Here is a 15,155-nt window from a genome sequence, read left to right as displayed (position 1 = left end):
AGACACAGAACCGGAAGCAGCTCCAGGCTCTGAGCTAGCTGTCAGCACAGAGCCTGACGCGGGGCTCGAACCCATGAACGTGAGATCTGACCTGAGCCGAAGCCGGAGGCTCAACCGACTGAGCCACTCAGGCGCCCCTAAATGTTTATTTTTGAGACAGAGCATGAGTGGGGGGAGGGGTAGAGAGCAAGGGAGACACACAGAATCCTTAGCAGGTTCCAGAACCCATGAACCAACGAACTGTGAGATCATGACCTGAGCAGAGGTCAGACGCTTAACTGACTGAGCCACCCAGGTGCCCCTTTAAAGGTTTTATTTACTTAAAACTTTTTAATGTTTATTTATTTTTGAAAGAGAGGAACAGAGCACTAGTGGGGGAGGAGCAGAGAGAGAGGGAGACACAGAATCGAAAGCAGGCTCCAGGTTCTGAGCTGTCAGCACAGAGCCCAATGTGGGGCTCGAACTCAGAGCCGTGAGATCATGACCTGAACTAAAGGCGGACACTTAACTGATTGATCCACCCAGGCGCCCCTTTGAAGGTTTTATTTTTAAGTAATCTCTACACCCATTGTGGGGCTTGAACCCACAACCCCAAGATCAAGAGTTGTACAATCTACAAACTGAGCCAGGCGATTCCTTAATCACCTCTTTAAAGACACTACCTCAGGGGAGCCTGGGGGGTTCAGTCAGTTAAGTGTCTGACTCTTGATTTCGGCTCAGCTCCTGATCTCATTGTTTCATGGGTTTGAGCCTCTCATTGGGGGCTCTGTGCTGATACGTGGAATCTGCTTGGGATTTTCTCTCTCTGCCCCTCCCACACTTGGACTCTCTCTCTCTCTCTCTCTCACTCAATATAAATAAATAAACATAAAAAAAAAGACAGTACTTCCAAATACATTCTGAAGTACCAGGAGGGTAAGGAGTTGGACACATGAAGTTTCAAGGGGACACAATTTAGCCCATCACAGCTTCCTCGGGTGGAGGCTAGAGACCTGCCTCTTTCCTGCCCCGGAGCTCGTTCGTGTCTTTGGCAAGGGCTGTGAGCAATCCCTTTTTTTTTTTTTTTTAATGTTTGTTTATTTCTGAGAGAAAGAGAGGGAGAGAGGCAGAGCACGAGCAGGGAAGGGGCAGAGAGAGGGAGACACAGAATCTGAAGCAGGCTCCAGGGGGTTCTGAGTCGTAGCACAGGGCCCAATGTGGGGCTTGAACTCATGAAGCGTGAGATCATGACCTGAGCTGCAGTTGGGTGGTTAACCAACTGAGCCGTCCAGGTGCCTGCCCCTCCCCGCCTTTTAAATGAGGGCTGTAAATTCTTGATGAATCTTCCGCACAGTACAGATTTCATGCTAATTGCCAGGAAAACATTTTTATTACCTGCGGTTGGATTAGAGCACTCTTGTAGTATTTGAGGCCTCTCAGAGAATATGACATTACATCCAGGGTTGGCTGTGCCCACCTGGGTGATGTCTGTTTGCTTGAATTCCCTGAGTTCTATCAAGAAACCCTTTCCATCTGCATCTCTTGACCAAAGTTGATGCTCAGGGAAGACTTCGATGTTCTGGAATCAGAAATGGTGACTGATAGGCTTCTCTATTGTTTTCCATTACAGGGTGTTTCCTCTGAGTTTTGCTACAACCCTGGTGTTCTGCTCCCCCCACCCACCTTGAAAGGAGGTGTTCCTCTCTATAACCCATCTCAGGTCCCCCAGGTAAGGAAGCCCTGAAGGAGAGGGGTTAGGAGCACAGATTTTGGATGAAGGAGAGCTAGGTTTATAATCCTAGTTTACCACTTACTATGTGTGAGTTCTTGGGCAATGACTTATGCTCTAAGCCTCAGTTTCTGTATCTGTAAAGTGGGGTTAGTAGAAGCTACCTTGCAGGGTAGGTGTGAGGATTGAATGGGAGTATGTGTGTGAAGGGCTGCACACACAGAAAATGCTTAATCAAGGTCATTGTTAGTAATACCACTCTTGACTTTTCACAGGTCTTGAGACTTTGAGAGACACATTGGTGCTGGTACCAGTGGTGTGGAAATACCATTACTCCATCCTGGGGCTGAGGGGATTATTGCAAGCTTTGAGGGAGGCTAAACTTCCTGCTCTTCAGTGACCTGGAGCAGACTGATGGCTCTAATGTGCCCAACTGGCCTCCCCTCTTCATAAAATTGAATTTCTTTTGCTATATCTAAGAGGTGTTGGGTGAAAGTAAATAATTAGAATATGACAAAAGGAAATCACATACAGCTCCAGGGTTCTAGACTCAGGATACCCTAGCTCAGTCCAGCCAGCCAGCCCTGGATGGAGTCCTGCTTGGGGCTGTAATCTCATGCGACATTTATTCTTTTCCAGCTCTCCATGGCTACCAGCTTGAACCGGCCGAATCGTCTAGCTCAGCGCCGCTATCCAACCCAGCCCTGAGGAGGACCACCACCCGTCCCGAGCTGCTCTCCTTCTTTGATCTCCAGCCCCTCTGCCATATTGGGGCCCCCAAGAGGGTTGTGCTGGCTATTGCCTCCTCTGGCACGAAGAAGGCAAGAGGACGGGGTCTTCTGGGACACAGCTTAGTCCAGTCTCTTAACATTGGTTTTAGAATGATGGCTAGTCGTTGGGTAGCATAGCAGACTGGAGGTGAGCTGAATGCCATCGGGAGCATTCAAGATGGCGGCTTCAGATCCTCAGGAAAGTCAATCCTAAGAACCCCTGGGCTGGATTCAGTGAGAACCCACTGGGCTCTGAGGCAGGAAATCATCTGGGGGAGACTCTCAGAGCAATACATTCGCAACTAACTTTGACCGGTTCCTCAGTCTTAGTTACGGACCAACTTGTGCCTCTAGTTAGCAAAGCTTTTATCCTGAAAGTTGATTATTGCTTCCTGTCATAATTCCCTCCACAGTGACATTTCAGCAGTTTCCCTCTTGGTCCTAGTTTTGTGCACATTTTTATGTGCTTCAGATTAATTATATTTCTCTCACTTTCTTTGCTGGTCCTATTTTTTCACATTCTGGCATCTGGCTATCAAGTTAGATTGCTGTAGGCATCATATTGTCATGGTAACCGCTGAACCTAATGATGCAGATGGATGGAACATCAGTATGATAAATGATAGGAAATGTTTCCTAAAAATGCACCCCTTCCGTAAGAGAGGAGAATGTGTGCCCGATGGCTCCAACCCTGCCCTTCCTACCTCAGGCCTTTGCAGATTGATGTTCGGGGGGTCGCTGGAGCCCGAGGGAGGCGGGGGACATCTTGGAAGCTTCCAGTTCTCTTTTCAAACCCAAAATAGGAATGACTCTTGCTGTTTGTCAGATTTGCTGAAAATTGCTTCTCACAAAGAACATTTTTTTGTATGTGTAATTGTACATACAGGTTTTGTACTCTAATGCAGTGCAGTTCTGGTGTTGATAGCGATTAAACCAGATAATTTTATAGCAAATGCTTGTCTCTGGCTGATTTTTGCAGAGGGAGGGAACATCAGAGCACACTTGTCCCTGAAGTGCCTCTCGTAATGGTTTCATTGTGTGATAAGGTGCGTGTAGCTGGAAAGAGCCCTTTGTTAACGAAGAGTCTGGCCACCGATCCTCTTAACTTCCAAGTCTAGTGTTATTTTTTCAATTGAAAAAATATGGACAAAAACGCCTCTGATGCAAATCAGTCACTCCATTAACTAAATCTTGCATATTCTGCTCTCTAAAAAGTTTATTCATCTCTCAGATTAAATTAGGAAATGTCTGCATAAGTGTTTTGTGGACCGAGACGGCCCTCAGTTAATGCTGTTTCCTTACTTCTTCTAAAAGACCACGCTCCCTCAGTTCGGTGTGGTGACACCCCGTGGCAGGGCTGGGCCGTCCTGTGTGAGTTTCACAGGAACCGGACTCGCATCTCCAGGCCTCCACAGTTCACCTTGTAAGCTCGGGCAAGGTTATTTCACTGATGTGTGCTTCAGTTCGCTCAACTCTAAAATGAAGATGAGAATTACGATAGTACGCACCACATAGGGACATGCAAAGTCTTAGAAAAGTCCCTGGTACGTACTAAGTACTATGTAACTGTGGCTTAAAAAGTATTAGTAAATAATATAATAAGTAAAATCTAACTATCTTGTTGCCTACCAAGTTAAAGTGTTGGTTTTTCTTTAAAAAAATTTTTTAATGCTTATTTTGAGAGAGAGAGAAAAAATGGGGGGACGAGGGGGGGGAGGGGCAGAGAGAGACAGAGACACTGAATCTGAAGCAGGCTCCAGGCTCTGAGCTGTCAGCACAGAGCCCCAGGCAGGGCTTGAACTCAAACTGAGATCATGACCTGACCTGAAGTCCCACACTTAACTGACTGAGCCACCCAGGTGTCCCTAAACTGTCGGTTTTTCGTTCATGATCTCGGTAATGGAATAGTGTAAGAGTTGCCATGGGAAAGCAACTGAGCGGCCACTTTGCTGTGGAGAGCTGCGAACACTGACAACCCCCACTTGCAAACCTGGGATGACCCAAGCCATTTGGAAAGCACCAGTGGCCATTTTATTGCAGGCCAGATAACAGATCCAGGCGCCACCAAGACTGACGACCCCCACTCTCAATCTGGACTATCTCAAACTGTAATGCCTCACCATGGAATTCCAGCATCCCCCTCCCCACCGAAGCAAACAGCCAATTGAATCCTGCCACCATCCAAACAAGACCCTACGTGGCTATCAGCCCACCTGAGCTCAAACCCGGAACTTCTGCACCCATAAAAGACCTTGCTCTCCCATATCAGGCGTGACTTCCCTGACTCCCCGCTCCAGAGTCACGGAACGTCGCCTGGGAATTGCAGATCCCAATAAAGGCCTTCTTGGCTCCATAACGTGGTCTCTTTGTCCTCCCATCTCTGCCTCCATCTATTAAACCTTACAAATAGTAACTAAAACTACTTTTCAATAGGTCTCCTTATTACTAAGCGAGTTTTTCTTCCTGCGTTCTATCTGCAACCAATGACAGATCATGTGGCTTGGTGCCCCTGGGAACAAGGACATAAAGAAAGTCCTACCCCATTAAACAACAACAAAAAGCTCTTTAGAGAAGAACAGTGAGGGCTGAAGAGGAGGGCAGAGACAGCAGTGTGCTCACTTCCGTCCCCTGGTGGGGTTCTTCATGGAAAACCCAGGAGTAAAGTATCAACAGAGCAAGCACTGAGCCGGGTTACTTCTTGGGCAGAGGGATACGAAGCGGGGGCCTACTTTTCCAAGGGGAAGTCAGGGGCTTTTCCATACTAGAACCGGAGGAGGTCATGCTATGGATGCTAATTCGTGATTGAAGGAGTGTGCTCTGCTGTGTCGGTTGCGTCCGCTCATCTGTATATAGTTGGTTAAAACAAGTCCTGCTGTTCTTGGGCAGGAAGGAGCGCTCAGCTGGGCCCAGGGAGGTCTGACGGGCCGGGGTCACTCCGAGGCCTTGGTTGTTTATCAGCATTTTGTCCCGGTGGTGATGGTGGGGAGGTTGCTGAAGGTCAAGATCCTTTAACAGCTTCAGCTGGCCGAAACCGGTTTTGGTGAAACAAAGCAAGTGCAGCTGTCAGAGGGAAGTATTTGTTTCCTTCTTTAGAAGGTGGAAGCTTTGGGGACCAGAGCAGGTTGTGATAGAAACATGCTGCCAGGATGCCTGGGTGGCTCAGTTAAGCGTGTGACTTCCACTCAGGTCATAATCTCACAGTTTGTGAGTTTGAGCGCCACGTCGGGCTCTGTGCTGGAGCCTGCTTCAGATTCTGTGTCTCCTCCTCTCTCTGCCCTCCCCTGCTCATGCTGTTTCTCTGTCTCAATAATAAATAAAACATAAAAACAATTTAATAAATTAAAAAGAAAAAAATCTGGTAGGACTGGGGAGCCTGAAAGCACGGGGCTTGTGGCCTCTTCCTCATCTGTGGCTTGGGAGACGCTGTAGCAGGATTCTTGCAGAGAGTCGGGACATCGAGGCTTTTCTTTCCAGGAAGCAACTTTCATTCATTCTGGCACCACTCAGTTGGGTTCATACCCAAAAACTGAGCGGCCTGTATCACATGGCATAGGTTTTTTCTTTTTATATACATTTTCTATTTCTTTGTCTCCCATATATAACACACATAAACATGCAGTCTGATGATGTTGTCTCAGTTTACAAGGTCATGGAAGATGTAGGCACCTAGGTGCATATGCAGGTGACCTGGAAGTCTTCTCTCCCTTTTTTTCTCTCTCCCTAGGGAGAGGTTCCTACTGTAAGGACACAGGTCCGATCCGGCCTTCCCCTGTACTTAAAGGGGAAGGCACCGGCTTCTCCTGAAAGGGGGCACCTTAAGGAGGGACAACTCCTGCGGCGCCCAATCGGGAGAGGCCGGCTGAAACCTTTGACCTTTCTAAGGGCGAGCCTAGTCATGCCCCACGTGGGGGTCCTGGTCCCACTCTGATTGGTCAATACTCCAAATATTGCAATTGGCTCCCACAACTGCCAGTATTGATGAGGGGGGTAGGGATTGGATCACTGTACTCCTGTCATCATTTCCTGTAACGCCCCTTCCCAAATGCATAAAAAGCCTTGCCCTGCCTTTGTTCGGGGGGGGGGGGGGTTCTCTCCACATGGCCAGCGGGTGGGCTGGAGTCTGTGAGCCCGAGCTTAAGCCTGTAATAAAGCCCTTTGCTTTTGCAGGCGTGACTTGGTCTCCCTAGCAGTCTCTGGTGCTTGTTTTGGGGTGATTTTACAAACTTGGGTACAACACTACCACAACGCTGCAGGGTTTGAGGAGAAGCTGGCTCTGGCCTAGCAACCTGGCCCATGTGGCTTGAGAGTCCTAACAGCTTGGCTGTCCCCTGAGGGATGAGGCAGAGCTGCTGCTAGCTCCCTGCAGCCCAGTACATGTGGACCCCTGCAGGGAAGGATGGCTAAGTGTCCCTGAAGGCCACTAGGGACCTGCTGTGTCCCAGCCAGACACCTGCAGAGAAGGAAGGCCTGCCTTCCCCTCACCAGGAGCCGTTGGGGGAGAGAGAAAAAGTGGAATCCTCTAAGGGAAGGCTTTACCAGCAGTGTTTCAAAGGGAAGAGCCTGAGATACCAATCTGCAAATGTGCTTTCTCCCCTGTTCTTCAGTGGGGTGTAGGCTCAGACCAAGAAGACTTCCAAGGAACAAAGACGCTCCATTTTCCTTAAAAAAACCCAGTGGTGATGTGCGAATTTGCGATCCTGCAATATACATGTAATTTAATATTTATATGAAAACATTTAAACTTAATGTTCAGTAATTTGGAAGAGAACAAACCGTTAAATTCCATTTAAGTGTCTTTATCACATATCACCATTCCAGCCCTCTGTCTAATCCCCTTACAACTGCAAACCTACACCCACTCCCTCTTCGGCCTTAACTCAAGTTTCAGGTTGTGCAGGATCAAAGCCTCTGAGAGCTTTCTTCCCCCCTAGAAATCTTTTTTGTTTCTCTTTGGTCTCTTCCTGAGGGCAACCAAGACGAGAGCAAGAGACCGCATCACCTCGCCACTAAAATCAGTGTTTTCTTCCCAAGAGGAAATATGCAAAACAGTCTCTGGCTTGAAAAGAACAATAGGAGCGTAATTTGGGTCTGTGCCCTCTCTAGGGTTCCTTGGATACTCCCCACCTCCTCCCTGACAGTGGAAGGGAAGTGGTTTTCGCCTCTTCTGTTTGCCGTCTGAAGCTGGAAAAGGCATAGATCACAATCTGCACACCACAGGGCATTGGCCTGGCCGCTCACGGGTCCCCAACGCTACCGGCTCCCACGAGTGCCTGAACCCGTCACCACCCATTCAGGTCCTCCAGAAATGGTTTCTTAATGAGATGTAAAGTTATTTTGAATGAGGATTAACAGCATATTAAAATGTTTTATTACAATGTCATTAAGTAGAGGATTCTGCTTCCCATGCTTTCTTCCTTTCTGTATGAATCTCCAGGTAATAACTCTTCTTCAGAACTAGGTCAACAGCAGCATAACTTGACTGACCTGTACAAACTGCTTGTAACTTGACCGTGAGGTGCTTTTCTGCTCTTGATCCACCTTAGAGCCGATTACGCATCCAATTTTTAAAGAATCTCAAGAGAGGGGGATTCCACAGCAGTCCTCTAGGCAGCCCAGGCTTTCACAGCCTCCAACATTAGGAAGCTATGCCTAATACTTTATACCCAAATCACTCATGTGGCTCTTTAAGACTCTCAGTTGGTCCTCAGCGGAGATGGAGAACAGCTGCTTACCACCACCTGTGCCCAGAGCTCTTTCACGTTCTGGAGGGCCATTAAATCCCGCCTCAGCTTCTGAAATGAAGGTTCACAAAGTGGGCTTTTCTTGATTAGAATTGGGGGTGAAACTACCTAAATGCTTAGAGTCTCCTGGTAGCTACAATAGCCAAACATTCCAAATTTCAAGAATAGTAACAATACTTATTTAAAAAATTTTTTTAAATGTTTATTTATTTTTGAGAGAGAGAGTACGAGCAGGAGAGGGGCAGAGAGAGAGAGAGAGGAGACACAGAATCCAAAGCAGGATCCAGGCTCTGAGCTGTCAGCCCACAAACTGCAAGATCATGACCTGAGCCAAAGTCGGATGCTCAACCAACTGAGCCACCAAGACGCCCCTAGTAATAATACTTATTGACTGTTTACTTTGCATCAGGTACTGTAGAATGCAATCCATGAAGGGTCTAGTATTATTGCGACATATTATAGAAAACTCCAGAGAGATTAAGCAGTTTGTCCAATGGCACACAGCTAGTAAGGAGGGAGCTGGGGTTAGACTCCAGGTAGTCTGAATCAATCCCTCAGAATCTGGGCTTTTAACTGCATTGTCCCTGGCCATACGTACATTCATTTGTTTAGTTATTCATCAAATGTTCATTGAATGATGTTTTAGGCACTGTACTGTGTTTCCAGCAAGATAGTCTCGACATGTAAAATGCTCATAGTCTAGTGAGGGAGACAGACACAGAATTTACCACATAATATAAGCACTTTTATACTTAAAAATATGTTCGAGGGCACCTGGGTGGCTCAGTCAGTTGAGTGTCTGACTCTTGATTCCAGCTCAGGTTATGATCTCGAGGTTCATGGGATCAAGCCTGCATCAGGCTCTGTGCTGAGACAGAGCTTGGGATTGCTTGCTGGGGATTCTCTTTCTCCCTCTCTCTCTGCCTCTCCCCCACTCATGCCCTCTTTCTCTCAAAATAAATAAATAAACATTAAAAACCATGTTTGAGGAACTTAGTACTTTATTTTCCTTAATAGAGGTTTCATCTATTTCTATAACTTGAGGGCTAATATGTGATATGTTCAAATAGCACCCCCTCTCGTAGGCTAAGATCAAAGTTAAATTCACTGTTCGTGTATACAATAGCAAATCTGTTGGTCAAAGTTTAAAGTGGCATCGAGATGTGGATGTGCATGGAGTCTGAAGGAACCGTAGTAATAGTACACTGTGCTCACAAGTGCCGTGGAGCAACAGTATCTCAAAGAGAGAGAATCTGATTTTGACTTGCCAGACCGTCACAGAATCCCCTCTTGCTTCCTGCCCTCTGCAGGCTTCAGATGCAGGAAAAGGCTGACTATTGCAGCGGTGCTTTCTGAAAGGCAGGGTGCGAGGTGGGCATGTGCGTGATTTTGTGTGTGCGCGCACACGGGGTCACCGTCCCACGGAGATGCTTCCTAGTGTACCTCCTCACCTAGGTTCCACCCCTGCGTTGTATTTCCTCTTCTTCACAATTAATCTTCACTCTCAAGAGAGGATTATTTAGAAGCCTCTTCATTAAGCATCCTCCAAGTGTACAAGGATACAATGTAGATATCCATGAAGTTTCACTTATTAGAACAGGATGTAACAGATCCTACATCAATAAATCCAAACATTTGGCTAGTAAAGTTTAGTTAATTTCTTGCGTTCCTGCAAACGGGGTTCTTGGGAATCAAAGGTCTTGACTTCTAAAACTTGTCTGAGTTCTAAGGGCCCATTTTGGAATGTAAAATGATCACTGAGTGTATTTTGTTTTGGTTTTTCACTGTCCTTGTGTTCTACAATCATGATTTAGGATCCCAAGGAGACCTCCTCGTCCTGGGGCAGAAATAATTTCAGTTTTTGGGCTTCAAGATTTTATTACCATGTTTTTGATATTTAAATAAATACTCTTGAATTAAAGAACACACCATAGCCTCATAGTCATGACTTCCTGTAATTTTTCAGCTTCTTCTCTTTGCAGACAGCAACACCCCCTCCCAGGCCGCGGAGGGTGTGAGCCGGCCCAATAACACACATCAGTTAATGTCTCAAGTCAGGATCCAGTCCCCCGTGCTTGTCTAACAGGTTCATTGCCATCAAGTTGCAGATACATTGACACTTGCTAAATCAGTTTTTAAATGCACTAGAGCAGTTTGCAATTTAAAGGTAGTTGATGTTAAGCCCCTAAAATAAAGAATTATTTGCAAAGAAAACAATCACTCCCAATTTAACATGCTGTAGAGGCTGACTCTGTAGTCTTAGGGAAGACATTGTAGCAAGAGTAAAATTTTCATTCTAGGTTCCATCCCAGTAGCTGAACTGGTGACTTGAAGTGAGTTAGTTGAATTTCTCAGGGTCCCCAAACCTGTTAAGCAAAAACTTGGATCCACTCATTCAACATACATGTTTTAGGACCTCTCGTGGGATAGAAAAATGAGAGTAAGGCGCTACCTCTCAGCGCTGACTTGCCCCAGATGCTGTCCTGGTTCTGCCTACTAGGAAGGAGGCGACACGGAAGGTTCTGGAGGGGATATCTTTATCCATGAAAAGAGCATGGCCCAGAGAGGTTAATCAATTTTCCTAAATCTCCTTAATCAAAGTTCTGATTTCCAGGCTGATGAGCTTTTCCTTTGAATATGAAAACACAATTTAAAATGTAAAGCTTTTTACTGTAGCAATGAAGGTGGGTTTTTTGGTGTGTTTTGTTTTTTGTTATTTTTAGAGAGAGGGTACATGAGAGGAGGGAGGGAAAAAGGGAAAAAGAGAGAGAGAATCGCAAGCAGGCTCGATCCCCACCTTGGGATCATGACCTGAGCAGAAATCAAATCAGTCTCTCAACAGACTGTCACCCAGATGCCCCGAGTGTGTGTTTACAGTAATAAAAACATCAGTAATAATAATATTTTGTGCTAGGTATTGATACAAGAGTGTAAGTTTGCATGTCTTTTTCTGTGTTTTTTTTTTTTTAAATAAGGGTAGTCATTCATTTGAAAAAAATTTTTTTAACGTTTATTTTAGAGAGAGAGAGAGATGGAGCACCAGCAGGGGAGGGTCAGAGAGAGAGACAGGGAGACACAGAATCCGAAGCAGGCTCCAGGCTCTGAGCTGTCAGCACAGAGCCCTATGTGGAGCTTGAACCTGCGAACCAAACCGTGAGGTCACGACCTGAGTCGAAGTGGGACGTTGAACTGACTGAGCCACCCAGGTGCCCATACAAGATTTTTTCATTAAATTCTCTTAACATACAATGAAGTGGGTATTTAAAGAAATTAAGCACAGAGTTCAAGTAATTTGCATAACACCACCCAGTCATGGGATCTCGGAAAGCACTGTCCTAGGGGCCTCTTCTTTAATCTTTAAAACAACTCTGGAGGTAGATTTATTCCTCTCATTGCCGAAGAGGAAATAAAGGCACAGAGAGTTTAGTAACTTCCTCAAGATCACGCAGTACGTGGAGGAGCTGGGATTTGAACCAATGCACTCTGGTCTCAGAGCCAAGGCTCTTATCTCTTGTTCACCTCATTTAAGGTTGTTGCACCTGTTCTGCAAACCCAAACAGGACCACTGACCCTCGTCCCCAGCCGTCCAGTGCTGTCGCAGCCAGAGTAAGTCCCTGCTTCCCAGGTGCAACGGGGGTGGGGGGGCTAGTACTCCTTATCTTGAGTGTTTATGCCTATGTCTGTCTTGTCCGTGAGACTTGTGCCTTGTCAGGGATGGGAGACGTAACTTACCCATCTTTGTATGTCCAGAGCCTTGCACAATGCCGATGCCTCATATGGGCTCAAAATCCAAAGCAGACCTGAATGAATAACATCTCATCATGAGAAACTCAAAACTGTTTGTAAGGAAATGCCCACACATTATCTACCATCCCTCCTGTGGACAGTTTCTCAGAAGCTGGGGGGATCCACTCATTTGGCCTCCCGTACAAAGCCATTCATTCATTCACAGATTTCTTATTTGACACCATATGAGGTCATCTCCTTGTTAGAATTTGATATGTTTCTGCATCTTCAGAAGCTGGAACAGGTCTTGGTGTATAATAAATGTCAAAAAAGAAATCTATGAATGAATGAATGAATGAATGAATGGCTTTGTAAGGGAGGCCAAATGAGAGGATCACCCAACTTTTGAGAAACTGTCCACAGGAGTGATGATAGATGTTTGGAAAAGGGAGCCTGGGGACCCTTGCAGAGACCCCCAGGCAGGCAGCTTCTGGAAGCTACTGGAAGAAAGGTGCCCCCGTTTGAGGTCAGGAGAAGAGATGTCCTGTGTTTACAACTCCTCATTTGACCCCCAGGGGTGTGCAATTTTGGCAGAAGCATGTCTGGGCTTTAAAAGGTACTTTACCCCTTTACAACCTGTGTAATTGCTGTTGCAATGCTTTGCCCCAGTAGTGTCTTAATTAGGTCAGATTTTATACCCTGGGCTTTAACTTAATCCTCCCGCATCTGCAATTCTAAGGTTCCCTACTCTTGGCACTGCCAGGAAATGCTCACATTTTCTAGATGGGGGTGAGGGGCACTCTGCCCCAGGCCTGGTTTTGCAATCCTCAGGTGGTCCAGGGGAACTGGGGGAAAGAACATGAATGTGCCCAGAGAATCCTCTAAAAGAAAATCCCGTTTTGAAGTCACCCTGCTCCCAGCACTGTTTGGATACTGCTTGGATAATTGCAGGATCCAAGGCTCTTCGTGTTTAGTTAAATTATATAGTTTGGCACGCTGTGCGTTAAAAAAAAGCCACCTTTTTATTATCTGCCTCTTATCAAGCAGAACACGCCCCTAGAGTTATATCCTTCCTTTCCCCACCATGCCACCCAATAATGAGAAGTAAGCCATTTGCCAAGAAAACCAACACAATATAAAAATTACACAAATAGACAATCCCCAACCCAGAAGGAAAAGAGGGGCTTTCAGCTGGCGGTTTAATATTTATCCAGAAGAGAAGGTTCCCCAACAGACTGTAATTCCTCTGTGGGATGGGGGAGGCTGACGGGAGGGCAGTGATGAAAACCACCTGCACGGGCCTGGTCTAGATGGGGACATGGTGGAAATCAATTCAGCGAGCTCAGCGTGGCTGCCCCGTTACTGGTGCATTCGGGAGGTGCCCGAGGAGGCCATCAATCTATCACGTGAAAGGGGTGAGGTGGGGGGAGAGGGGAGGTCATCAGAATTGAGCTGCACTAGGGACTTCTCCTCCAGCGGGAAGTGTAGCTAAAAGACATGCGGAACAGAGCCACCTCCCCGGTAAGGTAAATTGGAGCTTTTGCCCCCGCCTTGGGGAGCAGTGCGGTGAGAAAATCTGCTCTGGCTGTCACGTTTCAGACAAGCCTATTTGCTAACTTGTGGTCGGCTCCCGGGCTGGGGTAGAATCTTCCTGTTCCCGCCTGAGAAATGGCACTTTCCGTGGCCTCAGTTGACTCCAAGCTCGCACTAATTTTATATATAACTTGCATCTAATTCCTTAATCAAATGCTCTCCGAGTGAATAGAAATTCCGTTATTAGAAATTGTGCAGTGCATGGAAGCTAGTCAATCTTTCGTTTTATTGATAAATTGGAATGTTAAAACAACTATGCCAGCCAATATGACAGTTCTTTCTAAGAAAGAGGCAGTTAACAGAGCTGTGTAAATCAGAAGTGTCCTGAAACTGTGGTTGGGGAGATATGATATGGCAAAATGTCTACCAATAAAGTGGAATATTACAGCAAATTACCCAGCTTATACATGCAGGCAAAGCTTCGCTTCTCGTGCCATGTTTGAAAGCCAAAAAAGCTTGCAAATGTGATGGGAGCCACTATTTCTGCCTCTGTGCAGCTGTTTATCAGCAGCTTTTTAACACATTTTCACATATTAATGAGGTGGCATAGCAGTTCCAGAATTAGAACAGTGGGATGTATCATTGTCTGCCTTATCTGAAGATATGCTTGCTGTCAGCGTCGTTACCAGGGTGTGCACAATGGAAATGGAGTTTTGGTGGGCGCTGCACGTGCATGCCACCCCTCCTTCCCCGGCCCCTAAAACCCCCTCATCTTTGCGTCTGCTCATCTCTGAGCTGCTATTTGCAGTGTTGCGGCATTTTGCAACTTTGTCTCCTTGTTTCATGATTTATGTGTCAGTAGGGCTTGAAAATTCCTCAGTTGCTTTCCTATTTGTTTCCTAAGATAGTCCCTGGCATTCAGTAGGCGCTCCATAAATGTTGAATGAACGAATGAATGAATGAATGAGTGGCCAGGTAGATGGATGAAAGTATTCCTCAACTATACTTCAAAAATAGAAAAAAAAGTGTTCAGTGACTACCCTCTGCAGGCACCTGTCACAGTGGCTTCAAGAAGTAACATAGATACAATGCATAGCCTTCCTTGAATTTGCACACAGATACAAGAATGAGATCTCTAAACCAAGAACTGGCAGAGAAATAGGAGCAGTTATCACAGATTCCCACACACAGGTCTACTGCCGTGGCCAGAGCGCTGCAAAGTTTTAGCCAGTCTTCAGTGTAAAGAGAAAAAGAAGCGGTGTGTTTTCATAGAGCTAGATGAGTTGTTAGATTTCTGAGATTGGGACCTTCTACAATTATTCGACATTGAAATGCCATTAAAAAAATAATAATAATGGTAACAGACACTGACATTAAAAAAGAATGCCTTAACTTGGCAAAACAAAAAATTCCTGAGACTCCTTTTTTTTTTTTTTTTTGGTTTGGGGAAGATGAAGTTGGATTGTTCTATGAAACCTCAAAGTCTGGAACCATAGGTTTAACTCATCTGTCCTTTTGAAAAAAAGATGTTCACTGAAGTCACCTATTGGCCTTCGGTGAGACACCGGGCTACTTCAAAAAGTAGCTTATTTCAGTGAATGATAAGACCCGCCAAGTACTAGAGTACGTCTCTGTTCTGTCTCTTCCAAGCAGGAGTCCAGGCTGCTTCACGTGAAT

General features: G+C 46.0%; 1 protein-coding gene across 2 annotated transcripts in view; it reads left to right on the top strand.

The window, feature by feature from the left end:
* The window catches only part of LOC115286670 (protein transport protein Sec16B-like), a 36,801-nt gene extending 33,370 nt beyond the window's left edge, over positions 1–3,431 (top strand). For both annotated transcript variants that reach the window (XM_029933090.1, XM_029933089.1), the window contains exons 24-25: positions 1,610–1,708; positions 2,348–3,431. In XM_029933090.1, coding sequence (XP_029788950.1) covers positions 1,610–1,708; positions 2,348–2,416 — 168 coding nt within the window. In that variant the 3' untranslated portion in view covers positions 2,417–3,431. The remainder of the gene's footprint in view (positions 1–1,609; positions 1,709–2,347) is intronic.
* Positions 3,432–15,155: the final 11,724 nt, after the last annotated feature.

This window comes from Suricata suricatta, chromosome 3 (genome assembly GCF_006229205.1).
Source record: "Suricata suricatta isolate VVHF042 chromosome 3, meerkat_22Aug2017_6uvM2_HiC, whole genome shotgun sequence".
Classification (NCBI taxonomy): domain Eukaryota; kingdom Metazoa; phylum Chordata; class Mammalia; order Carnivora; family Herpestidae; genus Suricata; species Suricata suricatta.
Note: the sequence above shows the minus strand (reverse complement) of the source record. Positions and strands in the feature narration are given on the sequence as shown.